The 25,793-nt window shown below is 43.3% G+C and overlaps 1 protein-coding gene across 8 annotated transcripts in view; it reads left to right on the forward strand.

Annotated features, from left to right (window-relative positions):
- Positions 1-25,793, forward strand: part of Cdkal1 (CDK5 regulatory subunit associated protein 1-like 1) — a 552,607-nt gene that overhangs the window by 67,227 nt on the left and 459,587 nt on the right. For all 8 annotated transcript variants that reach the window (XM_063276598.1, XM_063276594.1, XM_063276597.1 and 5 more), the window contains 1 exon segment: positions 18,213-18,297. In XM_063276598.1, coding sequence (XP_063132668.1) covers positions 18,213-18,297 — 85 coding nt within the window.

Consider the following 25,793-nt stretch of genomic DNA (forward strand, 5'->3'; position numbering starts at 1 on the left):
GGGTGATGGTGAGCAGTGGTTCCTCCTTACAGTCGGAGGCTACAGCCTTTCTGGAAGCCATGCAGCACAGCTCTCCCCCCAGATCTGTTGCCACTCTGGCTGGGAGGAATGCCTTGAAGTATTGAGTTAGCCTTTCCAGCTGCAGGTGGAGATGGAGGACCTTGAATCAAACCCTCAGTTTGTGACCAACAATATTTGAATAATCTATCTGATGGGTGGCTAACCAGAGTCTGCTTTCCGTGTCATCGTTCCTGAGAGATACACTTTTTTTTTTTATGCTTGTTTCTTTTTTTTTTTTTTTTATTAACTTGAGTATTTCTTATATACATTTCAAGTGTTATTCCCTTTCCCGGTTTCCGGGCAACATCCCCCTCCCCCCTCCCCTTCCTTATGGGTGTCCCCCTCCCAACCCTCCCCCCATTGCCGCCCTCCCCCCATAGTCTAGTTCACTGGGGGTTCAGTCTTAGCAGGACCCATGGCTTCCCCTTCCACTGGTGCTCTTACTAGGATATTCATTGCTACCTATGGGGTCAGAGTCCAGGGTCAGTCCATGTATAGTATTTAGGTAGTGGCTTAGTCCCTGGAAGCTCTGGTTGCTTGACATTGTTGTACTTTTGGGGTCTCGAGCCCCTTCAAGCTCTTCCAGTTCTTTCTCTGATTCCTTCAACGGGGGACCTATTCTCAGTTCAGTGGTTTGCTGCTGGCATTCGCCTCTGTATTTGCTGTATTCTGGCTGTGTCTCTCGGGAGCGATCTACATCCGGCTCCTGTCGGTCTGCACTTCTTTGCTTCATCCATCTTGTCCAATTGGGTGGCTGTATATGTATGGGCCACATGTGGGGCAGGCTCTGAATGGGTGTTCCTTCAGTCTCTGTTTTAATCTTTGCCTCTCCCTTCCCTGCCAAGGGTATTCTTTTTCCTCATTTAAAGAAGGAGTGAAGCATTCACATTTTGATCATCCATCTTGAGTTTCGTTTGTTCTAGGGATCTAGGGTAATTCAAGCATTTGGGCTAATAGCCACTTATCAATGAGTGCATACCATGTATGTCTTTCTGTGATTGGGTTAGCTCACTCAGGATGATATTTTCCAGTTCCAACCATTTGCCTACGAATTTCATAAACTCGTTGTTTTTGATAGCTGAGTAATATTCCATTGTGTAGATGTACCACATTTTCTGTATCCATTCCTCTGTTGAAGGGCATCTGGGTTCTTTCCATTTTCTGGCTATTATAAATAAGGCTGCGATGAACATAGTGGAGCACGTGTCTCTTTTATATGTTGAGGCATCTTTTGGGTATATGCCCAAGAGAGGTATAGCTGGATCCTCAGGCAGTTCAATGTCCAATTTTCTGAGGAACCTCCAGACTGATTTCCAGAATGGTTTTACCAGTCTGCAATCCCACCAACAATGGAGGAGTGTTCCTCTTTCTCCACATCCTCGCCAGCATCTGCTGTCACCTGAGTTTTTGATCTTAGCCATTCTCACTGGTGTGAGGTGAAATCTCAGGGTTGTTTTGATTTGCATTTCCCTTATGACTAAAGATGTTGAACATTTCTTTAGGTGTTTCTCAGCCATTCGGCATTCCTCAGCTGTGAATTCTTTGTTTAGCTCTGAACCCCATTTTTTAATAGGGTTATTTGTTTCCCTGCGGTCTAACTTCTTGAGTTCTTTGTATATTTTGGATATAAGGCCTCTATCTGTTGTAGGATTGGTAAAGATCTTTTCCCAATCTGTTGGTTGCCGTTTTGTCCTAACCACCGTGTCCTTTGCCTTACAGAAGCTTTGCAGTTTTATGAGATCCCATTTGTCGATTCTTGATCTTAGAGCATAAGCCATTGGTGTTTTGTTCAGGAAATTTTTTCCAGTGCCCATGTGTTGCAGATGCTTCCCTAGTTTTTCTTCTATTAGTTTGAGTGTGTCTGGTTTGATGTGGAGGTCCTTGATCCACTTGGACTTAAGCTTTGTACACGGTGATAAGGATGGATCGATCTGCATTCTTCTACATGTTGCCCTCCAGTTGAACCAGCACCATTTGCTGAAAATGCTATCTTTTTTCCATTGGATGGTTTTGGCTCCTTTGTCAAAAATCAAGTGACCATAGGTGTGTGGGTTCATTTCTGGGTCTTCAATTCTATTCCATTGGTCTATCTGTCTGTCTCTGTACCAATACCATGCAGTTTTTATCACTATTGCTCTGTAATACTGCTTGAGTTCAGGGATAGTGATTCCCCCTGAAGTCCTTTTATTGTTGAGGATAGCTTTAGCTATCCTGGGTTTTTTGTTATTCCAGATGAATTTGCAAATTGTTCTGTCTAACTCTTTGAAGAATTGGATTGGTATTTTGATGGGGATTGCATTGAATCTGTAGATTGCTTTTGGTAAAATGGCCATTTTTACTATATTAATCCTGCCAATCCATGAGCATGGGAGATCTTCCATCTTCTGAGGTCTTCTTCAATTTCCTTCTTCAGTGTCTTGTAGTTCTTATTGTACAGATCTTTTACTTGCTTGGTTAAAGTCACACCGAGGTACTTTATATTATTTGGGTCTATTATGAAGGGTGTCGTTTCCCTAATTTCTTTCTCGGCTTGTTTCTCTTTTGTATAGAGGAAGGCAACTGATTTATTTGAGTTAATTTTATACCCAGCCACTTTGCTGAAGTTGTTTATCAGCTTTAGTAGTTCTCTGGTGGAACTTTTGGGATCACTTAAATATACTATCATGTCATCTGCAAATAGCGATATTTTGACCCCTTCTTTCCCGATCTGTATCCCCTTGATCTCCTTTTGTTGTCTGATTGCTCTGGCTAGAACTTCAAGAACTATATTGAATAAGTAGGGAGAGAGTGGGCAGCCTCGTCTAATCCCTGATTTTAGTGGGATTGCTTCAAGTTTCTCTCCATTTAGTTTAATGTTAGCAACTGGTTTGCTGTATATGGCTTTTACTATGTTCAGCTATGGGCCTTGAATTCCTATTCTTTCCAGGACTTTTATCATGAAGGGGTGTTGAATTTTGTCAAATGCTTTCTCAGCATCTAATGAAATGATCATGTGGTTCTGTTCTTTCAGTTTGTTTATATAATGGATCACGTTGATGGTTTTCCGTATATTAAACCATCCCTGCATGCCTGGGATGAAGCCTACTTGATCATGGTGGATGATTGTTTTGATGTGCTCTTGAATTCGGTTTGCCAGAATTTTATTGAGTATTTTTGCATCGATATTCATAAGGGAAATTGGTCTGAAGTTCTCTTTCTTTGTTGTGTCTTTGTGTGGTTTAGGTATAAGAGTAATTGTGGCTTCGTAGAAGGAATTCGGTAGGGCTCCATCTGTTTCAATTTTGTGGAATAGTTTGGATAATATTGGTATGAGGTCTTCTATGAAGGTTTGATAGAATTCTGCACTAAACCCGTCTGGACCAGGGCTCTTTTTGGTTGGGAGACCTTTAATGACTGCTTCTATTTCCTTAGGAGTTATGGGGTTGTTTAACTGGTTTATCTGTTCCTGATTTAACTTCGATACCTGGTATCTGTCTAGGAAATTGTCCATTTCCTGAAGATTTTCAAGTTTTGTTGAATATAGGTTTTTATAGTAAGATCTGATGATTTTTTTAATTTCCTCTGAATCTGTAGTTATGTCTCCGTTTTCATTTCTGATTTTGTTAATTTGGACGCACTCTCTGTGTCCTCTCGTTAGTCTGGCTAAGGGTTTATCTATCTTGTTGATTTTCTCAAAGAACCAACTTTTGGTTCTGTTGATTCTTTCTATGGTCCTTTTTGTTTCTACTTGGTTGATTTCAGCTCTTAGTTTGATTATTTCCTGCCTTCTACTCCTCCTGGGTGTATTTGCTTCTTTTTGTTCTAGAGCTTTTAGGTGTGCTGTCAAGCTGCTGACATATGCTCTTTCCTGTTTCTTTCTGCAGGCACTCAGCGCTATGAGTTTTCCTCTTAGCACAGCTTTCATTGTGTCCCATAAGTTTGGGTATGTTGTATCTTCATTTTCATTAAATTCTAAAAAGTTTTTAATTTCTTTCTTTATTTCTTCCTTGACCAGGTTATCATTGAGTAGAGCATTGTTCAATTTCCACGTATATGTGGGCATTCTTCCCTTATTGTTATTGAAGACCAGTTTTAGGCCGTGGTGGTCCGATAGTACGCATGGGATTATTTCTATCTTTCTGTACCTGTTGAGGCCCGTTTTTTGACCAATTATATGGTCAATTTTGGAGAAAGTACCATGAGGAGCTGAGAAGAAGGTATATCCTTTTGCTTTAGGATAGAATGTTCTATAAATATCCGTTAAGTCCATTTGGCTCATGACTTCTCTTAGCCTGTCGACATCACTGTTTAATTTCTGTTTCCATGATCTGTCCATTGATGAGAGTGGGGTGTTGAAATCTCCCACTATTATTGTGTGAGGTGCAATGTGTGTTTTGAGCTTTAGTAAGGTTTCTTTTACGTATGTAGGTGCCCTTGTATTTGGGGCATAGATATTTAGGATTGAGAGTTCATCTTGGTGGATTTTTCCTTTGATGAATATGAAGTGTCCTTCCTTATCTTTTTTGATGACTTTTAGTTGGAAATTGATTTTATTTGATATTAGAATGGCTACTCCAGCTTGCTTCTTCTGACCATTTGCTTGGAAAGTTGTTTTCCAGCCTTTCACTCTGTGGTAGTGTCTGTCTTTGTCTCTGAGGTGTGTTTCCTGTAGGCAGCAGAATGCAGGGTCCTCGTTGTGTATCCAGTTTGTTAATCTATGTCTTTTTATTGGGGAGTTGAGGCCATTGATATTGAGAGATATTAAGGAATAGTGATTATTGCTTCCCGTTATATTCATATTTGGATGTGAGGTTATGTTTGTGTGCTTTCATTCTCTTTGTTTTGTTGCCAAGACGATTAGTTTCTTGCTTCTTCTAGGGTATAGCTTGCCTCCTTATGTTGGGCTTTACCATTTATTATCCTTTGTAGTGCTGGATTTGTGGAAAGATATTGTGTAAATTTGGTTTTGTCATGGAATATCTTGGTTTCTCCATCAATGTTAATTGAGAGTTTTGCTGGATACAGTAACCTGGGCTGGCATTTGTGTTCTCTTAGGGTGTGTATAACATCAGTCCAGGATCTTCTGACCTTCATAGTTTCTGGCGAGAAGTCTGGTGTGATTCTGATAGGTCTCCCTTTATATGTTACTTGACCTTTTTCCCTTACTGCTTTTAATATTCTTTCTTTATTTTGTGCGTTTGGTGTTTTGACAATTATGTGACGGGAGGTGTTTCTTTTCTGGTCCAATCTATTTGGAGTTCTGTAGGCTTCTTGTATGTCTATGGGTATCTCTTTTTTTAGGTTAGGGAAGTTTTCTTCTATGATTTTGTTGAAGATATTTACTGGTCCTTTGAGCTGGGAGTCTTCACTCTCTTCTATACCTATTATCCTTAGGTTTGATCTTCTCATTGAGTCCTGGATTTCCTGTATGTTTTGGACCAGTAGGTTTTTCCGCTTTACATTATCTTTGACAGTTGAGTCAATGATTTCTATGGAATCTTCTGCTCCTGAGATTCTCTCTTCCATCTCTTGTATTCTGTTGGTGAAGCTTGTGTCTACAGCTCCTTGTCTCTTCTTTTGGTTTTCTATATCCAGGGTTGTTTCCATGTGTTCTTTCTTGATTGCTTCTATTTCCATTTTTAATTCCTTCAACTGTTTGATTGTGTTTTCCTGGAATTCTTTCAGGGATTTTTGTGTCTCCTCTCTATGGGCTTCTACTTGTTTATTTATGTTTTCCTGTAATTCTTTCAGGGATTTTTGTGTCTCCTCTCTATGGGCTTCTACTTGTTTATTTATGTTTTCCTGGAATTCTTTCAGGCATTTTTGCGATTCCTCTCTGTAGGCTTCTACTTGTTCTCTAAGGGAGTTCTTCACGTCTTTCTTGAAGTCCTCCAGCATCATGATCAAAAATGATTTTGAAACTAGATCTTGCTTTTCTGGTGTGTTTGGATATTCCATGTTTGTTTTGATGGGAGAATTGGGCTCCGATGGTGCCATGTAGTCTTGGTTTCTGTTGCTTGGGTTCCTGCGCTTGCCTCTCGCCATCAGATTATCTCTAGTGTTACTTTGTTCTGCTATTTCTGACAGTGGCTAGACTGTCCTATAAGCCTGTGTGTCAGGAGTGCTGTAGACCTGTTTTCCTCTCTTTCAGTCAGTTATGGGGACAGAGTGTTCTGCTTTCGGGCGTGTAGTTTTTCCTCTCTATAGGTCTTCAGCTGTTCCTGTGGGCCTGTGTCTTGAGTTCACCAGGCAGCTTTCTTGCAGCAGAAAATTTGGTCTTACCTATGGTCCCGAGGCTCAAGTTCGCTCGTGGGGTGCTGCCCACGGGCTTGGGCTCTCTGCAGCGGCAGCAACCAGGAAGACCTGTGCCGCCCCTTCCGGGAGCTTCAGTGCACCAGGGTTCCAGATGGTCTTTGGCTTTTTCCCCTGGCGTCCGAGATGTGTGTGCAGAGAGCAGTCTCTTCTGGTTTCCCAGGCTTGTCTGCCTCTCTGAAGGTTTAGCTCTCCCTCTCACGGGATTTGGGTGCAGAGAACTGTTTATCCTGTCTGTTTCCTTCAGGTTCAGGCGGTGTCTCAGGCAGGGGTCCTGCCACCCCTGGGCCCTCCCCCACGGGAGCCCAGAGGCCTTATACAGTTTCCTCTTGGGCCAGGGATGTGGGCAGGGGTGGGCAGTGTTGGTGGTCTCTTCTGCTCTGCAGCCTCAGGAGTGCCCACCTGACCAGGCGGTTGGGTCTCTCTCTCACGGGGTCTGGGAGCAGAGAGCTGCTGCGGGCGGGGATCCGCGGGTGTGGGACTTCCGGTAAACACAGAACGTGCCCAGTCCTAGAGGAATTCTGCTTTCCTGTGTCCCAAGCTCACCAGGCAGCTTTCTTGCAGCAGAAAAGTTGGTCTTACCTGTGGTCCCGAGGCTCAAGTTCCCTCGTGGGGTGCTGCCCAGGGACTCTCTGCAGCGGCAGCAAGCAGGAAGACCTGTGCCGCCCCTTCCGGGAGCTTCAGTGCACCAGGGTTCCAGATGGTCTTTGGCTTTTTCCTCTGGCATCCGAGATGTGTGTGCAGAGAGCAGTCTCTTCTGGTTTCGCAGGCTTGTCTGCCTCTCTGAAGGTTTAGCTCTCCCTCCCACGGGATTTGGGTGCAGAGAACTGTTTATCCGGTCTGTTTCCTTCTGGTTCTGGTGGTGTCTCCTAGAGATACACTTTACAGAAAGGCAGTCTCTAGTACTCCGAGGGAGATGATACATCCCCACCAACTGCCGATCTTGCCTCAGTCCACAACACATAGTTTCTCCATCAGGACTGGCTAGAGCTATGCTTTCAGAGTATCAGCAAAGTGGAGTTGCTAAAACCGTGATAACTCTAACAAACCCTCTTGAGACGGAGAACTGGAGTCTCAGAGTCCCCGGTCTAGAGATATGCTCTGTGGTGCAGGGTGTGTGCTGAAGAGTTCCTGTTCCGGTGTGTGCTCATCTTCCCCTAACTGTGTGCTGGTCCTGTGTCTGCCCTTAGAAGACTCCACTGCAGCCATGTTTGACTACAAGGTCTGCATTACCACAGATACAACGTATATCTCTAAAGCAGCTGGAGAGGCTGGTTCTACTTGTGTTAACTACTGTTTGGACTTCTTTATATGGATTTTGAAAGAAATTGACCCCTCTCTGCCTTGAGATTTGATAGGATTTTTTTTTTTTTTTTTTTTTTTGCACTCATTGGGGCATTTTGTTAGAGAAATACATTTGGGTTTCATTTTCTTTAAAGAAGTGTTATTGTACATGTTTTTTTCATTTTTCCTTCAACTTGACTTGTTATCAGTGTGCATTTGCTTCTGTTTGTTGATCTCACTTTGCTTGGGGTGTGAATTCCTTTTGATTTACTGCACAGTGGACTGTCTATGCCCTAGGCAACAGAGTGTTTCTACCCTGCCTGCTTTATAACTAGAATTTCCTCAACTCTGATGAAGATGGATGGTGAGATTTTAGGGAATCAAGTTAAGCGTTTTGATTGCACTCGTGACCTGTAGGCAGACCCCTTTGACTCAGAGTGCAGAGAAGAGGCCTTTGCTTTCCCTTCCCTCAGAGCCAATCATTCTGTCACCATTGCTCAATAAAGCAAACCCTCCCAAGTCCTGCTCACCATGATGCTTCTGGTGTGTATTCCTACCTACCTGATGATTTTTATTCCATGATACAACAGTCCTTTCCACCCTAGATTTGCTGTTCATCATCTGGGGTGACATCAACCTTTTTTGAGCTCTTTCATGTTCTCTGGTTGCTGTGGCATAGTCCCGCTCATCTGTCACAGGGCTTGGAGTGAGCAGGGCTAATGCTGAATACCTTCCTCTTCTTGCCCTTCCTGCAGTCTGTTCCTTTTTGGAGTGGCCCCTTTTATTAGCCTTATAGATTAGAAATCTTCAACTCTTCCTCTTGTCGTAGAGGAGATCTAGTTAGTTACCGATTTCTTCTGTTTTTTTCCAAATACCTTCTCCATTTGCGTCTCAGTTTTCCCACAATTAACAGCATACTCGACCACGTATGTTCTTACCTTTTAACTATTGAAATAGCCCCTCTCAAGGCAGAATTAGAGCTACAGTGGGTGTTTGAGTGAGTCAGATGATACAGAACATGTATCCAGAGATTTGTAAAAACCTCTAGATGTACACCTCAGGCCTGGGGGAGAACACACACCTGCTAAGCCCTGACTCATGGCCAGATCTTCAGAATCTAGGAAGACCTGATTTCTAAAGTTTGAATTCTATTCATACAAATGCTGGTGCCCCTACATTTAGTTGACATTCCTACTACTCTATTGTTAAAGCAATCTCCTTTTACTTTTGCTCAACTGTACACTTGTATCAACTTTATATGCATCCCTTAAATCCTTCAAACAGGACTTTTGTTGGTGTTCTTTTAGTAAATTTAATTTCTTTGTAATTGATACATGTATCTTAATGGAAGAAAGACTGCCATCTTTGTTTTCTCTTCCTGTTAGAACAAGACGTTATCCTGGAAGAGATACCAAACTGTCCATTGGAGCTGGCCTCAGCGTCTCCTGAGACTGTTTTTCTAGTTGTCTTTCTGATTCTGGTGGCCCCATGGCCATTATCTGTTTTCAAGCATGGTCTCAATTCTGCAGTCCAAGCTGTCCTGTAATTCATCATGTAGTCCAGGTTACCCAAGAATTGGTGCAGATCTCCTGCCTCAGCCTCCCGAGTGCTGCAATTTCAGGCATGAGTTACCATGCTCAGCTGCAACTGTCAGTCTAGAATCACCTCCATTACCACAAGAATAAGCCGCAGGTCATCGTAATGTCTGCTCCTCTGCCTCCCCAGCCCTAGGCAGTCTGCCGTTTTTTTCTGTTCTGTGTTTGTGTCTCATCTGGACCCTTGGTTATGGTGTATGGGCTTGCCTGACTGACGTCTTTCATTGAGCATAGGGTTTCAGGATCCATCTGTGTTCTCTCTGTCATCCCTCATTTTTCATGGTCAGTAATATTTCGCTGTCTATTCTGGGTTATATTTATCCATCCATCAGTTGATGGCTGTTTAGATTTTCTCTACTTTCCGGCTCTCAGACCGTCGTGAATGTTGACGTACAGGGTTCTGTGTGAGCATGCGTTCACATCTCTAGGGCAGATGTGCAGAGGCCTTGGTGGATTGTGAGGTAATTGTGTTTAATAGTTAAAAGACCAGCAGGCCATTTTTGCAAAGCAGCTAAACGTTCTGACAGATGATCTGCAGCCTGGGAGTTCCCCAGGTTCTAGTGTCTTCATAGCTTTGCCAGCACATCTTTAAAACAGTCTTAGAAACTGTAGTCGTCCCAGTAGGTGTGAATCCGTCCTCTTCCGTGGTTTCCCTTTGCCTTTCCCTGATGGCTAACGCTGTGGGGCATTGTTTGTACACTCACCGGCTCTTTCTCTAGCTTTGGACGAGTGTCTACTTAGATCTTTTTATATTGGATTATTTGCCATTTTATTATTTCCATCTAATGTTTTATGTTGTCTGTTTTTTTCTGAGGCAAAATTGGAACCATGATTCATTGTATTTGACTTTGTTGTTAGAAAATGTCCTGAGGCAAGACATCAAAATAAATTTAACATTTTTTGTAAGCAGTGTTTACACAGGAGCACTTGTGTGAGTTTGTGCACTCGCCCGTGGGAGCCCATGGCATCCAGAGAGTGTTGGATCCTCTAGCTGGAGTTCCAGGCCATTGTGAGGTGCTGGTGTAGGTGTTAGGAAGTGTAGACGCCAGCCGTCTGCAGGAGTAGCGAGCGCCCTTGATGGCTGAGCCATGAAACCCCAGCGCTTGTTCAGAGACGTTCCATAGGACATACTTGCCTTTGGTCATCTTTGTCATTTTTTTTCTTTAAAAAATTTTTTTAGTCAAAATAATTCTCTCCACCTTATATATATATTTTTTCTTTTCTTTTTTTCGGAGCTGGGGACCAAATCCAGGGCCTTGCGCTTGCTAGGCAAGCGCTCTACTGCTGAGCTAAATCCCCAACCCCTCTCTCCACCTTCTTAGTGCAAGAAGCTTTTAGGTATTGTGGCAAATGCATAAGGCTTTCTAAATAGCTGTCCTTCCCAAGTAGTGTGTTTTATTTTTGGTAAGTTTTGGGTAGTTTTTGACAGTGTCTCACTCTGTAGCCAAGACAATCATAGAACTTACTCATTTGTTCAGATTGGCCTCAAAACTCACTCTTCCGAGTGAGTGCTTTGATTATAGGTATGGGCTACCTAAAATAGAATTATAATGCAATATTTTACCCTTAAAATGGCCATTTACTTTTGTTGCATTGATGAAATATGCCTGTACTTTTAGCTGTCGTGATATACCTATTTCAGTGATTTCCATTCATTAACAAGTCAGTAACAAGTAACTGTATTGTTCAATTTGTTTCTTTCTCGGAGTAATTTAAAAAATCTAATGTGGGTCTGGGATGAATATTGAGAAATAAAGCTTAAGCAACTTTGTGCTCTCTCTCCTTCTCCCTCCCTTCCCTTTTGCCTCCCCTCCCCCACTCCTCCCTCTGTCCCTCTGCCTGTCCCCCTCCCCAGTGTGTGTGTGTGTGTGTGTGTAAGTTCGTACGTGTGGAAGTGAGAAGACAAACTCCAGCTACTCCTTTGCTGTCTCTACCTTCTCTTTTTGAGACAGGGTCTCTTTGGCTCGGGACTTGCCAAAGGGGCTGAGGTGGTTGGCCCCGTGGAGCTGCAGGGAGATGGTTGTTTTGTCTGTCTCATGTTGGGATTAAGGTGTGTGCCACAGTTCCTGGCTCTGTTCCATGGATTCTGGGGGATGGAATTCAGATCTGCATAGTTGGGTGGTGAGCATTTTGTTGCCTTGTTTTACATATTTGGTATCATTTTGTTTATTAGATCTTTGATGATATTCCTCTTTTCATTTCATCGAATCTGTTTTATCTTGCCATGTCATATGGATGGCACCCCTTCCCCAACTCCTCGAATAACCAAATTGGTTATTGTTTTGACCCAGTAAACTTGCTAAGTCAAATCCAGAAGTGACCCTCGTATTAACCTTCCCTGTATTCCAGGGTTGTTTCTGATCCTGGAAATGCACCACTTCTAGTGGATGACTTGAGTTACTGATTTGTGATAAACAACTGGGGACTGTACACAATCTGACAGAAACCAGATGTTTTTGGCAATTTGCAAGCGAGTGATGGTCTCGGGCTTGTTTAGGTCTTTTGCTAAATAGAAGTCCTTTTGTTCTATCACTTTTAGGGTATATGAAGAAAGCTATTTTATGTGGAATATATAAATTTAAACATCAAATTGTATTTTGGACTTTAATGTATTAAGGCACGGGCTTTGAAGGTATACTGCGGCAGGAAAAGAGCTAGGCAGCTAAGGGTGAGCAGTGGCTGTGTGCAGAGGCTGATGGTGGCACAGGTATCCTGGCCTTGGCCACCAGATGCCCTGTTTTCGAGTCTTTAGAGTTCTGAATCATTATGTGTGAGACTCATCATGGCTATTAGAAGTGATAAACAATATCAGCAGTGCTCGTCTCTGTAACGGGTCCATGGCTGTCCTGTGTTCTCATTTAATTATGACCAGGAGAGTTATACAGTGAAGGTTCAGTAGTTGCTGGCGGAGTTTTGCCAGCTTACGTATCACTTAAATGAGACATTCTTTTTCCTTCCTTAGTAAATAGAGTTCATGCTGACTTTTAGTTCTCTCATCCTACTTCTGTGAAACACTGGATAGGAGCATTTTGAATTATGAATTAGGAGTATTAAGAATTATGGGATAACCTGCCAGAGACTTCCTACATCTTGCTTTGTGCAGGGAGTCTCCACAGTGACCAGCACTCTGGAGCTGAGGGCCCTTCCTGCTCAGAATTAGACACGAAGTCTGGACTCTCTCAGCCCTCCAGGACTCTGTCCTCCATCTTTTCTTCTGATCCTTTTTCCTTATCCTCCATAGCTGGCTAAAGGGAGACTACTTTCTAATAAGTCATTTTCAGTGGTTTTTAAGAACAGACTGAGACAGCGTAGTTAGTCCATACCATTTTATTGGCCACAAAAAGAGTAGTGGGTGACCTGTAGAGGAAAAGTTAGCTGAGGACCAGCATTTTAAGTTATCTTTTATTGGTCTTACGAAGTTATCGTTTCCAAGATACACCTTTTGGTACATTTAAATTCTCTCATTAATGCGCAGTTTACTCTCAAAGTTTTTAGTAGGCTCTCAGTGATTTGTATTATACAAATAAACTCCTTGGGTCTGAGTAAGCTTAATAGACATTTAAACTGTTTGGACTCTTCCAGAGTTCTGTGGTAAAGAACACTCAAAATGCTTTTGGGGCCAAAACAATCAAACTTTCTCCTCTTCACTCTGACTTAGTATGTGCACCAGCGTAACCACCCTCCGTTTCAGTCTGTGAATATATGCTTCTTACTGCTGCTCCTCTGCTGTCTTTCGCATGGAGCAGTTGTACAAGAAAAACGCTCTTTTCTGCCTGGTGCCGAATCGTGCCATGCAGATGCCTGCAGAGAGCAGGGACACCGGCAGGCGTGTCTGGGCTTCAGACTAATAACTCTCATTTGCCACAGAGTCTCTTGTTACTTCTTCATTGCCCACCTTGGATGAGAGCAGACCAAAGCTGGCCCATTCAAAATTCTTAGAAATATTGGACATGGAGGAGCAGCTGTGTCAGAAGCCTAGAAATACTTTGAACGCAGCATTCCAAGGCCAAGTTGGCGCTGTTCTTAGATACACTCTGCATTAGTTTCGGTCAAGAGGTGGAGAACCTCTAATGAGACATGCTGACTGCCTCAAGTTCACAATCTGTGGAGTCAGTTTGTCTGGACTTCTAATCCTTCCCCGTCCCTTAACCGGTGACTTTCTGAAAGTTGTTTTTCCTTCTAAGCTTTGAGGCTCCTTCTCTGACAGTGGGTATAATTTAAGGTTCCTCACACAGGGAGAGTTGTATGTGGCATGGATGGCTTCCCACCTGACACAATATATTCAACAGTGTCAGTGCTGAGCCTATTACCGATTGGGGTTTTCTTACCGTGGACTTAAAAGCAGTTTCTACTGTGTGTAAAGAAATCGTTTAGAAACTAAGTGCATTTTGATTAGAACAAGTATTTGTTCCTCTTTCCTTATGCTTGGAGTGGGTGGTTTGCTGGTGACATCTCTTTCCTGGCTCAGTGACCACAGCTCTAAGCAGGTGGTGTCTGTCAGGTCTTTGCTTTCGTGCTGGGTCACAGTAAGGAGGTAGTTCATGTTCTCACCTTAGGGAAAAGGAAGTGGGAGACTCCATGTACTGTTAGGAAGGAGTCAAGGAGATGAAACAGGTTTACCGATTCCAGAGAAAAGAAAGCAATCCGTGGTTTGCTAAGTCAGGTACGGCCAGTGAGATGGCTCAGTGGTCTGGTGCCAAGCAGTTTCCAGAGCTACTCCTGCGAGCTCTCCTGTGACCTCTGCATGACCTCTATGCACTCATGTGCACGCACTTATTAAGGTAATAAAGCCAAATAGGGCCAGTGAGATGGCTTGGTGGGTAAAGGACACTCACTGCTACAGCCTGGGGACCCGAGTTTCATCCCCGAGACTTTATTACATATGTCTTCCCCAAGTTTTTCTCTGATCTTCACAGGTACATTGTGACAAGTACCTCACCACCATCAAACAAACAAACAAACAAACAAACAAACAAAAATAAACAAATGTGCTATTTTTCTTAAAAAAAAAAAAAGAAGTCATATCAGGGGTCAGAGCAATGGCTTAGCAGCTGAGAGCATGTTCTGCTCTTGAGGTGGACCTGAGTCGGGTTCCCAGCACCATGTCAGGAACCACCTGTAACTTTAGTTCCAGAAGGATCTGAAACTGTCATTTGAACTCTTTGTGCATTTTATTCATGTGGCCACCCCCCCACATATGTATACACCAAATAAAAAAATAAATCTTAAAACTCAAATAGTATGTGAGAGGGTATAAATTAAGCACTGTCCCTTGCGCTCCCTCTCGCCAGCAAGAAAACACGTGGGGACATAGGAATCCTAGCTGCGACCAAACTTTATTAATATCTTAAGGAGAAGCCCCGAGCGCCAGCATGGCGCGCTTATATACACCCTAGCGCGGCGCATCCACACATGATTGGTCGCTTACTCATGATCTCATCAGGCACGCCCCGGAGTGGGCAAAGACCTGGCACGAAGGCACTCTTGCACATGCGCACACAGTTAACTTCCTGAAAGGAAGTCGGCTGGCGCGGCGAAGGCCGGCGCCATCTTGTCTAGCTCGGCCTTCCACGTGGGGCGCAGTGGAAGCCAGCGCCATCTAGTGGTGGCGAATGTTATTGCGGCCCTCTACAAAGCATTATTTTGCTCTTAAACATTAAATTAAAAAACCAATCGGCATTCACGCACGCTGAACTAAAACCAGAGAAAACGGAAAGTTAGATGTAGGACCTGATGCAATGGCTTAGCAGATAGAGGAGCTTACTGTCGAGCCTGATGACCTCCGTTTGATTCCTGGAACTCACATGGTAGGAGAGAGCTGATTCCTACAGATTGTTGGTGACAGTCACATGTGTGCCCAGATGCATATAGCTACATTTACACACACACACACACACACACACACACACACACACACCCCTGAACAACCAGCCAACCAAGATACAACAGAACAGTATTGAAAGACAATGCGTTTTCTTCTCACCTCAGAGCTAGATACCTAGGATACATGTGTCTAGAAAGTTTGTTTTGCCTTTATCGTCTTCTCCTTTTTCTTCTTTGTCATTTAAAACACAAATTGGATATACTCTTCAATACCTTGCTCTGTCTCACTTTATATAACCGATCCATACAAGTTATCCCCTGGGGATTTATTTATCTTGCTTTTTAAACGTGGTGTTTCAACTGCAGTCTGTGGTCAGTTGGCTTCCCATCACTGTGACAGCACACTGGGGAAGGTCACCTTCAAGGAGGAAAGGTTTATTTTGACTCAGGGTTCCAGGTCATGGCTGCTTTTCTTTGTTGCATTTGGACCTTTGATGAATAGAGGAAGCTACTCAGTTCATGATTGTGAGTTAGTAGAGGGAGAGAGAGAGGAGAGAGGAGAGAGAAGAAAGGAGAAGGGAGAGGGGAGAGGGGGGAGGGGAGAGGGGAGATGAGGGAGATGAGGGAGATGAGGGAGATGAAGGGAGAGAGGACAGGGGACAGAGAGAGAGAGAGAGAGAGAGAGAGAGAGAGAGAGAGATCACAATCTTAGTAACTCCCTCAAGTCTGATCAACCTGTTATGAAACAGGTTCAGAGAGAAAGAATTTATTTCCACTAATGAATCTGAGGTATCACTGGGGAAGGCATGGTGACTCCATGGATCAGCTAGCAGAGAAAGGGGAGAGGAGGGGAGGGGAGGGGAGGGGGAGGGGAGGGGAGGGGGAGGGGAGGGGGAGGGGAGGGGAGGTGAAGAGTGGGGAGGGGAGGTGAAGGGGAGGGGAGGGGAGGGGAGGAGTGGGGAGGAGAGGTGAAGGGGAGGGGAGGGGAGGGGGAGGAGTGGGGAGGGGAGGGGAGGGGAGGTGAAGAGTGGGGAGGGGAGGTGAAGGGGAGGGGAGGTGAAGGGGATGGGTAGGGAAAGAGAGAGAGGGAGATGCACTGTGCCTGAAAGCAGGGGTCAGTTGTAACTCTCATGTCTTGACCCTTGGTGGCCCATTTTTTCCATCTATGACGCATATTCTTTTTTTTTTTTTTTGGAGCTGAGGACTGAACCCAGGGCCTTGAGCTTGCTAGGCAAGAGCTCTACCACTGAGCTAAATCCTCAACCCCTATGACCCATATTCTTAAGGTCGCATAACCTTCCCAAATAGTGCCAGTTTGTGGATCAAGTGTTCAACCTTCTATAGGCTTCACATGCAAATCATAACGTCCTGTACTTTATTTCCTCCTAAATATTCTTCTACTGTCACTGATACTGCTGAGTACCAGTGTCCAAACTTTAACACATGGCCCTTTGGGGGATACTTAAGATCCAACCACTAGTTATGTATTTATTTAAGCTGTCTTTTTATAATAGATTTACAAGCTTTCTAGTTCTTATTATCTTATTATTCATCAATGAAAATTTTGTTTTATATATATGTATATGTGTGTATGTTGAATTCATGTATGTTATATGTTAAATGTGATCCAAGTGTCCCAGTGAATATTAAATGCTTGGTTGCTGTTCTGCTTTGCCTTGCTGAGAGCTTCTTCAGCATGGATGGCAGTGAGGGAGCGACAGTTTTCCTTGTTGCCTTGCTTATGTTACATAGCATCACACTTACAATTGTTTTCCAACTTGATAGGAAAATGCAAGCACTGACTTTACTTTACAAATTCAGTAACATCCCTGTGTGCCAGAGTAAATGCCTAACATCAGGAATCAAAATGCAAATTCATGTCCTATTGGTAGGAACAGGCATGTTCTTTTCCAGTCACGGATAAGGGAAGTGCCCTCATTGTGAGTCACAGTTGTAAGGCCAAATTTCGGGAAATAAAAGGAGAAAAATTTTAGCAACGTGATGCCTCAGAAATAGAAAAGTATCATGAAAACTGACAAAAAAAATTAAATGAACTGAGGAAAATATTGTGATGCCTGTTCTAGATGTTTCCGTAAGTGTTCGGCAGCCCAGTTGAAAGCACAGAAGGTAGGAGAACTCCCTAACTGAGTGTGGAAGATTTTCAAGTCATGATGCGAGGAATTTACTTGGACCCATCCCTGATACCCTTTTTTCCACCAGATTGTTAAGAGGTCAGAGGGTGACAACCCATCTAGTAAAAGGCTAGGACAGCTCAGGGGTCCTGTTCACGGATTATATGATGATATACCCTGCCTAGGGTGCTTAACAGTCTGCAAGGACATTTCAACAATTAGTCTTCGATTCAACAGTCCCACTGTTTATATTGATACCACAGGAACCATGGGAAAATGTCACGTCACACGGAGTCACAACGTTGTCTATAGGACAGATAAAAGTTATGTAGACACTGTAGAACTGCTGCCACTCCAGCTCACTGCCATAGAGTATGGTGCTGGGTTTACACTTCAACCTCTCATTGTTAGGTACACTTCAGATATCACTTAGCACTCACACCTACACACACACACACACACACACACACACACACACACACTCACACACACACTCACACACTCACACATCCTCACACACTCACATACACACGCTCACACACACGCACACACACACACACACTCACACACACACTCACACACTCACACACTCACACATGCTCACACACTCACATACACACACACGCTCACACACGCTCACACACTCACAACACACACACACACGCTCACACACGCTCACACACTCACAACACACGCATGCACGCACGCACGCACGTGCGCACACATACTCACATACACATGTTCATTGAAGTCCTGCTGAAATACTGAACAGCTTTAACTAATGTGGGTTTTAAAGGAGAAGTTGAAGCAGAGGCTCCATCTGGCTATCATGACATTTGCAGGTTTTCAAACCCGATCTGACCAGAGCTCTGACTGTCAGTGCTGCAACGGTGCTCACGCTGACTGACATTCCTGCTAACACTGTCCCCAGCATCCCCCTGCCGCCTGGGGAAGCACCTGCATGGTTTTGAAGTGACTAGATGTGATATTTATCTTTTCTTTTTGTGTTCATTCTTTCCTTTACTAGAAAATGCATCAGATGCAGATCTGTGGCTCCTGAACAGCTGCACTGTGAAGAACCCAGCTGAAGACCACTTCAGAAACTCAATCAAGTAAGTAAGGGATCCCATTCTCTTCCTTTTACATAATTGATGGAGGAACTAGTGTCAGCCAAGAAGCCTTTACTTAAAACAAAACCAAAAAAACAAAAACCACAAATTTATTTGTGTGTATGTACCTCAGTGTGCACATGGAGGTCACAGGTCAAGTCGAGGGAGTCAGTTCTGTCCTTCTGTTATGAGGGTCCTAGGGATTGAATTCACGTCTTGGTGGGAATGACCTTTATCCACTGAGCTCTCTCTGCATCTCCAAATAAGTCTTTAAAGATTTCTCATACGACTCTGATTTCTCTTCAGCTCACATAAATCTTTTGCCTTTTACTGAGTGACTCCTAATAGTATTAGATATTTAGTATGTAACAAAAGTATAAGTTAGACTTTAAGTGGTTTTTAAGATAAAACACTCTATTCTATTAACAAATAATAACGTCACAACTGGGTTGAGGAAGCCAGTGAAGCCCTACCCAGGTGGGCTTCTAGGATCTAAGAGTTACCTTACTATCATTCTAAGATGCGGTCGATGTGGATATGTCTGATGAACAATGTGTCACTGTGGAGTTTCACAGTGCGATTTGAGCAATTGAGAAGTGATTTGTCTGGTTGGAGCTCTGTGTTCTTCTTGGGGGAGGCAGGCAGGCCTGGTAAAGTTGCTTGCTGTAGCCCTCCTTCCGCCCATTAGCCTTTTTCTAGGTGGTGCCGTGTGGGCCCGTGAACACCAGTAGGGAACTGATGTGTGGATCCTTGCTTGGGTTGTCCCCTCCGTGTGGAAGATGCTTTCTTCACATATGCTCTGAATCTTATTCTACCCGATTCCTTAGAAACCTTATTCTATTATTTCCTCCCAGGCTTTCAGTCTCTCCAGCTCCATTGGCTCCTTTCCATGGCTGTTCAGCACTCCCAGGTCTAGTCAGTCCCAGATGTCTTTGTTACCTGTTTTCCCTCGCCTTCCCAGCCAGACCTTTTCTTAGCATTACTTCTGTTATTTATTTATTAAATATTTATTTTCAATTTATATGTGTGCATGTGTGCACCTGTGTATGTGTATGTTATATATGTGCAGTCAAGAGTGGAGGGTGGCATTCTTTTTAACTGAGCAGGAACAGAAAAATTTTGAGTCACTGCAGGAGGTAGGAAGGCTGGACAGAGAAGGAATGGAAGGTGAACTCCAGAAGAAAAGTCCTAAACCATAGCAGGGGATGGTGCTGTTCACTTCCAGGAAATTATTCTCTCTCTCTCTCTCTCTCTCTCTCTCTCTCTCTCTCTCTCTCTCTCTCTCCTTTCAGAGTGAGAAATCTGTCATATTCACGACCTTGTCTGTAAGACAGATGAATTACGCAGACACTGTAGAACTGCTCCTCCAGCTCACCGCCATAGAGCATGGGTCTGCGGTTACAGGAATCACTCAGCAGTCAAGCCTGTGTGTCTGGTGTTCTGAGTTCAGTTCACAGTGTCACCACAACAACGAACAGCCTGGACCCAAATAAAAACACAAGGAAAGAATGAAAGGGAAAGAGGAAAGTCCCCCCATTTCTTTTCGTGGGTTTTGTCTTTGAGCATGTAAGCAGTTGCTTCCCTTTGGTGAATGAGCCTCGATGTCAGTATGGGGCATGATGAAGCACCACTAATCGCGGACGGAAAGTTTGTTCTGGTAACACCACAAAGCTAAGAGTTGTAAGCAAGGGTTTCTTTAATGTGCAACTCTGCTTGAATGAAGACAAGGGAAAAGGAGTATTATATATGATTAAATATTTTTAATGGCTTTAAAGGCTTTTGATCCATATAGCCAATTGTTAATAAAATAGCACTTCAACTAATGTTTGATTTGTTTCCAGAGTAAATCTGATCATGTATCATATACAAACAATTTACACTGAGAACATGTTAGGTACAAGTGATACTTATATATGTGAAGACGTTACACACACGCCATCCTACTTTTTGCCATCTCCTAACAACAAAAGGTAAAGATGAATATTTTGTGACCTTTATGTATTAATATGCTATTACATGTATGCAACGATATGTAGTTACATTTGTCAGCTGTCATTCTGTGGATCCATTCTTTCAGACTTCATTCTTGGATGTGTTTTGTGTTGCTTTATGCTTTTCAATAGATGAAGTAGCATTTAAATTCAAGGAGAATATGATACTATGCCGCTTGTCCATTTGTGGTGGCCAGTCGTCTCTCTTAGAAGATTATAGTCCTTTTTTCTCCCCTGGATCCCTTATCCACAATAATTGCTTTGCTTTATCCATATTTAATAACAAGTCCCCTGGTGTGGGGATAGCACTAACTCTCTACCCTTGAGTTTCTCCTCAGGACCTGGAGCATGTTGTGCACGTGCTGTCCTTGCCCTGTCTGTCACTTCTGCTTTGTTCCTCTCCAGAGTATTCTTGGTCTTTAGCCACTGCTTGCCCTGCGTTACCCATTGTCCATCACATCCTTTGTTTCCTGGACCATGAGGTAGATCCACCTCACTGAAGCAGGGACAGCAGGGACAGGGATGAGTGATAGGAGGTTGTCTTCTTCATGTGATTGATACAAGTCTCCTGTAAGATCCAGCAGAGCGTGTGTGTGTGAGCGTGTGTGTGTGTGTGTGTGTGTGTGTGTGTGTGTGTGTGAGTGTGTGTGAGTGTGTGTGAGTGTGTGTGAGCGTGTGTGTGAGCGTGTGAGCGTGTGTGCATGTGTGTGAGCGTGTGTGTAAGAAGACAGCTGTGGTTTTTTTTTTGTTTTTGTTTTTTTTTTCTTTTTTTCCGGAGCTGGGGACCGAACCCAGGGTCTTGCGCTTGCTAGGCAAGCGCTCTACCACTGAGCTAAATCCCCAACCTAGCTGTGTTTTTTAAAAATGTTCCTGAGGATTTTTATGGTAGATTATTGATCAGATTGATGAAATCATAGAATTTTTAAGTAACAAAAATAGAAATGAAGTTGCCTTTCTGGGCCAGCCTTGAACTTTGAACTCTTGTTATTGGCTGAAGTACTTCACATAAAAACTGCTAAGGGACCTGTGTTTCATGATGCTGCCTGTCAGATCTCTCTGTTTCCTCATCTGTCAGTACCAGGTTTCTGTTTCATCCATTATTCCAGCGTGGTTTAAACAGTATGGGCTTTAACTTGAGTAAATGAAAAAGATCAAAAGTTTGAAAAAAAATTGCTCTTAATGAGAGTATCAAATCAGAAAAACCTTTGACTTGTGCTTTACAGAAGTGTGGGGTCTTTCTCATGCCACCTAAGGGGGTCATGCAGAGGCTGATAAAAATAAACACATCTTGTGTGTTCCATGTAAAGACAGGCAGAGCAGTCAGCATGCTTTGATCATGGACTGATGACCCCTGTTTGACCTTGTACATTATTACCCAAATGGCCACACCGGTAGCAGACAGACAAGAGTCATTCCTGTTTTGAACTGGCCTTGCCCAGAAAAACGTATGCTAAAGCTGACAGGACTGGTTAGATAGCCAAGGAAAATGATTTGCCATAGTTGAAAATAGAGACCTGGGCACAGCAGGGAAAGGTGGGCCTGAAGTGCAGGTTACCTGCTTCCTGTGGTGTCTTTTCTCTACAGGGAGTCCCTTATACAATGCTCTTTTTAGCAGGAAAAAAATGGTTCTACACTCCTTCCTGCAGTGGAAATATTGTTTGTTTTATGTGGATTTATCTCTGAGTTCTTCATAAATTGTCAGAGGTAAAAGAGTGCTATTTCAACCAGAACCCATGAATAAATTGCTTTATAAAATAAGCTGAGCTGTTAAGAACAGACAAGGGCGTGGCCTCTCAGTAATTAATAACCCTGTTTAAAAGAAAGGGAAAAACTCAACTGATTCTATTGTTAACTAGATTCACTAATAGTTATTAGATTTTTTAAGTATAATTTCTGTGGTTAATTTTGATTTTCATTTCATTTAAATGAAAAAATTGACATTAGAAAATAAAACCACACTGGGCCTCATTTGGCTTTTTGTAATAAGAAGGTTAGCTAATGAAAATTGTTCTCACACACACACACACACACACACACACACACACACACACACACACACGGGCAAGAAGAAAAGGAGAGAATGTTGCTGAGAGTGTGGACATGCACAGGCCGCAGCGTGCTTGTGGAGCAGGTCAGAGGACAACCTTCAGTTGCCAGTCCTTGTCTGGCCACATTGTTGGAGACAGGACATTCTTACCCTGTCCTACCTTTCCCTAAGGAATTTAGGCTGGCCTCTGAGATGTTCCTGCCTCCAGCCACTGTTTCCTGCAGCCTCGGCAGGATTGTAGATGCCTGCGCTTCTGCACTTGCTTGACTCTTGCATGGTTTCTAGGGATCCAAACCTAGGCTGTTAGGCCTGAGCAGTAAGCGCTTTTACTTGCTGAACCTTCTTCTGGCCCACGTTTGGTTTTTAGTGCTGTGTTTTCCTGAACGTAGATGTTTTACCTCAGCTAGTTGTATGCCTGGCTCGAGTCTCAGTTTTGTGTTGTCTCCAGTGTAAGAGGCAGATGTGGTGAATCCTTGGCTCTCCTACACCACAGCAGTCTTGGTGTTTCAGCCATTGCTACACACCAGCCTTCTGGGGCCCTTAGTTGGGAGTATTGGCCTGTGTAGTTTTGTGTGTGTCCTGTTGTCTACCCCATGCTGGTCTTAAGCCTTTAATCCTTCTGTCTCAGTTTCCTGGAGTGCTGGGGACCCTTTCTCCTTGCTACTTGAGCCATCACTATTGACTCGGATTGTCTGGTGGCATCATCTGGAAGTTTCTTTGTTCCTCTTTCCTTCCTTCTTGCCCTTCAGCCTATTTCTCTTCTTTTCCAGTCCAAGCCTCTTGCCATTTACCTGCTGGTGGTCAGGGTTCCTTTTGAAACAGCATCAAAACAGCAGGCTCCTATGCTCTACCTAATTATACGAGCCAGTTATAAGCCATTTCAATAGAATCTGTTCTATCCCAAGCTTCTGCTTTAGATAATAGTAAGTAACCTTTTACACTCTTAACAGAGCTGGCTTTCTTTCTCATCATTTGGCCTCTTTAAAATCCCTTTCATGTCTCTCACCCTGCAGCTACACAATAGAAGACATAATTTCTCAACATGAAATACTTTTGTTTGTTCTTTGCCTACCTCTCCTACCTCCCTTCTGTCATTCTCTCTTTCCTTCAGACTGTAAAATTTTGCAAGCACACAAGATGTCTGCACATATTCCCCTACCTGCTGCCCTGTGTGTGTGTGTGTGTGTATGTGTGTGTGCACGTGGCTTTATGTCTGAGGCTAACACTAGGTATTTTGCACAATTGCTCTCTCACGTTTTGAGGCAGAGTGTTTAATGGAACCTGTTGCTTACTGATTTGACTGGACTTATGGCCATGAGATCCCAGGCATACTTCTGTCTCTCTCTCCCTAGTGTTCAATTACAGACACGCACCACCATGTACGTTTTTAAATCAGCAGTTCTAAGGATTGAATTCAGATTCTCAACCATTGCCTCAGCTTAAGAAGGTCTTCTGTATGGAGTCTTTGACCCTAAGACTGTAGCTTGTGATTATCTTTTTCCATTCATAGAGTAAGGTTCTTTGAGCATGGTCTACAAGGTTGCCATGCTTTTATAAACAGGAGAGAGAACATTATTAATTTTCAAGTCCTGTGTTGAGGACTCTCTTTTAAGAAGTGCTGACACTTACTTAGAGACTAGGAAGTAATCGGCCTCTCTTGTCCTGAAGAGGTGAAAGTCTGCTTTTTTTTTTTTTTTTTTTTTTTTTTTTTTTTTTTGGTCACAGTTGGTTTCCAGTTTCTTTCCTGAGGGATGTTATGACAACATTAAGAGAACCTGTGTCTTGGAGTCACCTGACCATGCTGGTAGCTCTGGGCTGTGAATGTCAGGACCTCTTTCTCTACCAAACTAAACCAGCCAGGGCATCTTCTGGATTGTACTCCTGGGTCATTTTGAGTCAGAGGGAAGGAACTGTGGTCTTTTGCCTTGAGCTTGAGAGCCATGATTATTACTTCATACACGTTTGTTTAATTTGCCTCAATTCAGTTTTCCTTTCTGGGAAGGATCAGAGTCACTCCTGCTGACACTGTCCCTGCAGCTCGCTGTCACTGTCTTAGTCAAGGCCATTGTCACTTCTGTGTGGTCTACTGTTAACACCACAGCATTGCCTTGCATTTGGACATCAACTTGTTTATAGTTTCTGTGAATGAGAAAAAGCCACCAGATCTCTGAAGAGAAGACAAAAGACTAGTGAGGAAGGATTGCATTGGGAAAGTTAACCTGGTATGTTAGGGTCTAGAGTGAGGGAAGGCACGGCTCTGTAAGGAAAGACAAACTGGCAGTGCAAGGTGTCGCAGCTCTGTGGCAGATATGCTGTAACTAGTCAGGGGTGAACCGATGAAGTCCAGTTTCTCTGGTGAGTTGTTCATGGTTAGCTCTGGTTGCCCTTCCTCGTGTGTGGATGTGTTTTGTGTGCATTTATTTATCTGTCTTAGTTCTGTTTAGTCCTCTCTCTGCTGTTTTGGGGACTTTGTTACCTGCCCAACCCCTGGAGGAACTTTGGAATGGAGGGTACTACTGGTGGAATGAACTTTCTAGGCACATCAAATGAAACTTAATTTCTTTTTCTCTTGAAAGCAGGGACTGAGTGAGACAGGCATGTAGGACATTGTGTTTCGTTGCTCATCCTGTAAGCACAGCATAGAGATGTATGGAAGGATGGAAGACAGTTAGCTCGTGTGTATTCCAGTCAGAAATTCAGAAGAGAAGGTAGGAAATGTACTCAAATTAATGGTTGACTTTATAAAGGTACAGAGACAAAAAGGAACTTACAGTTAGAGCAGTCATTGAATTTGCAAATAAGGAACAGAAAAGCACTTGCGAGGGAGGGAGCAAATCACTTTAAAATGCAAAGCCGAGTTGTGTAGTTATCTGAAACCTTTCTGGAGAGTAGTATTTTGCATATTTCATGATTACTGTCGCATCAACAGTTGCTTTGTTTTTGCCGTTTTATGCAAGAGAGTGAGTGAAAGAGGTCAGTGTATTATGAGCAGCAACAGCTGGCTGATGGCGGAATCCTTACAGAATTAAATACACGTGTTGGCCGCTGTCCTAACAGCCCCGTAGGTGGAGGCTCCGGCAGGCGTGCAGAAACTTGCTTTAGCCGGATTGGAGAGGAACTCACCTTAATCTAAGCCTGGTCTTTGAGCCAAGTGATTTCCTGTTTTTTTTTTTTTTGTCTTGTTTTGTTTTTTGTTTGTTTGAATGACATTCTCCTAAATCTTGTGTGTTTATAAACAGCCCGGAAAAGACTTTCTCCCTACTGTATTCTGCCAGTATGACAAACCTGATATTTCTTAATTTTTCCATAGAGTTGTTGAGTAATGGACAAGAACTTCCATATTTCCACTTAGCACATGCTATCCAAATATGGAAATTTATAATTTTGGGTGTTTTCTGGGGCACACTGCTGAGGTTGCCTAGATAGTGCATGGAGGTATGCTTTTCTGTGATTTGGGAAAA

Source organism: Rattus norvegicus, chromosome 17, assembly GCF_036323735.1.
Source record: "Rattus norvegicus strain BN/NHsdMcwi chromosome 17, GRCr8, whole genome shotgun sequence".
NCBI classification, from domain to species: Eukaryota; Metazoa; Chordata; class Mammalia; order Rodentia; family Muridae; genus Rattus; species Rattus norvegicus.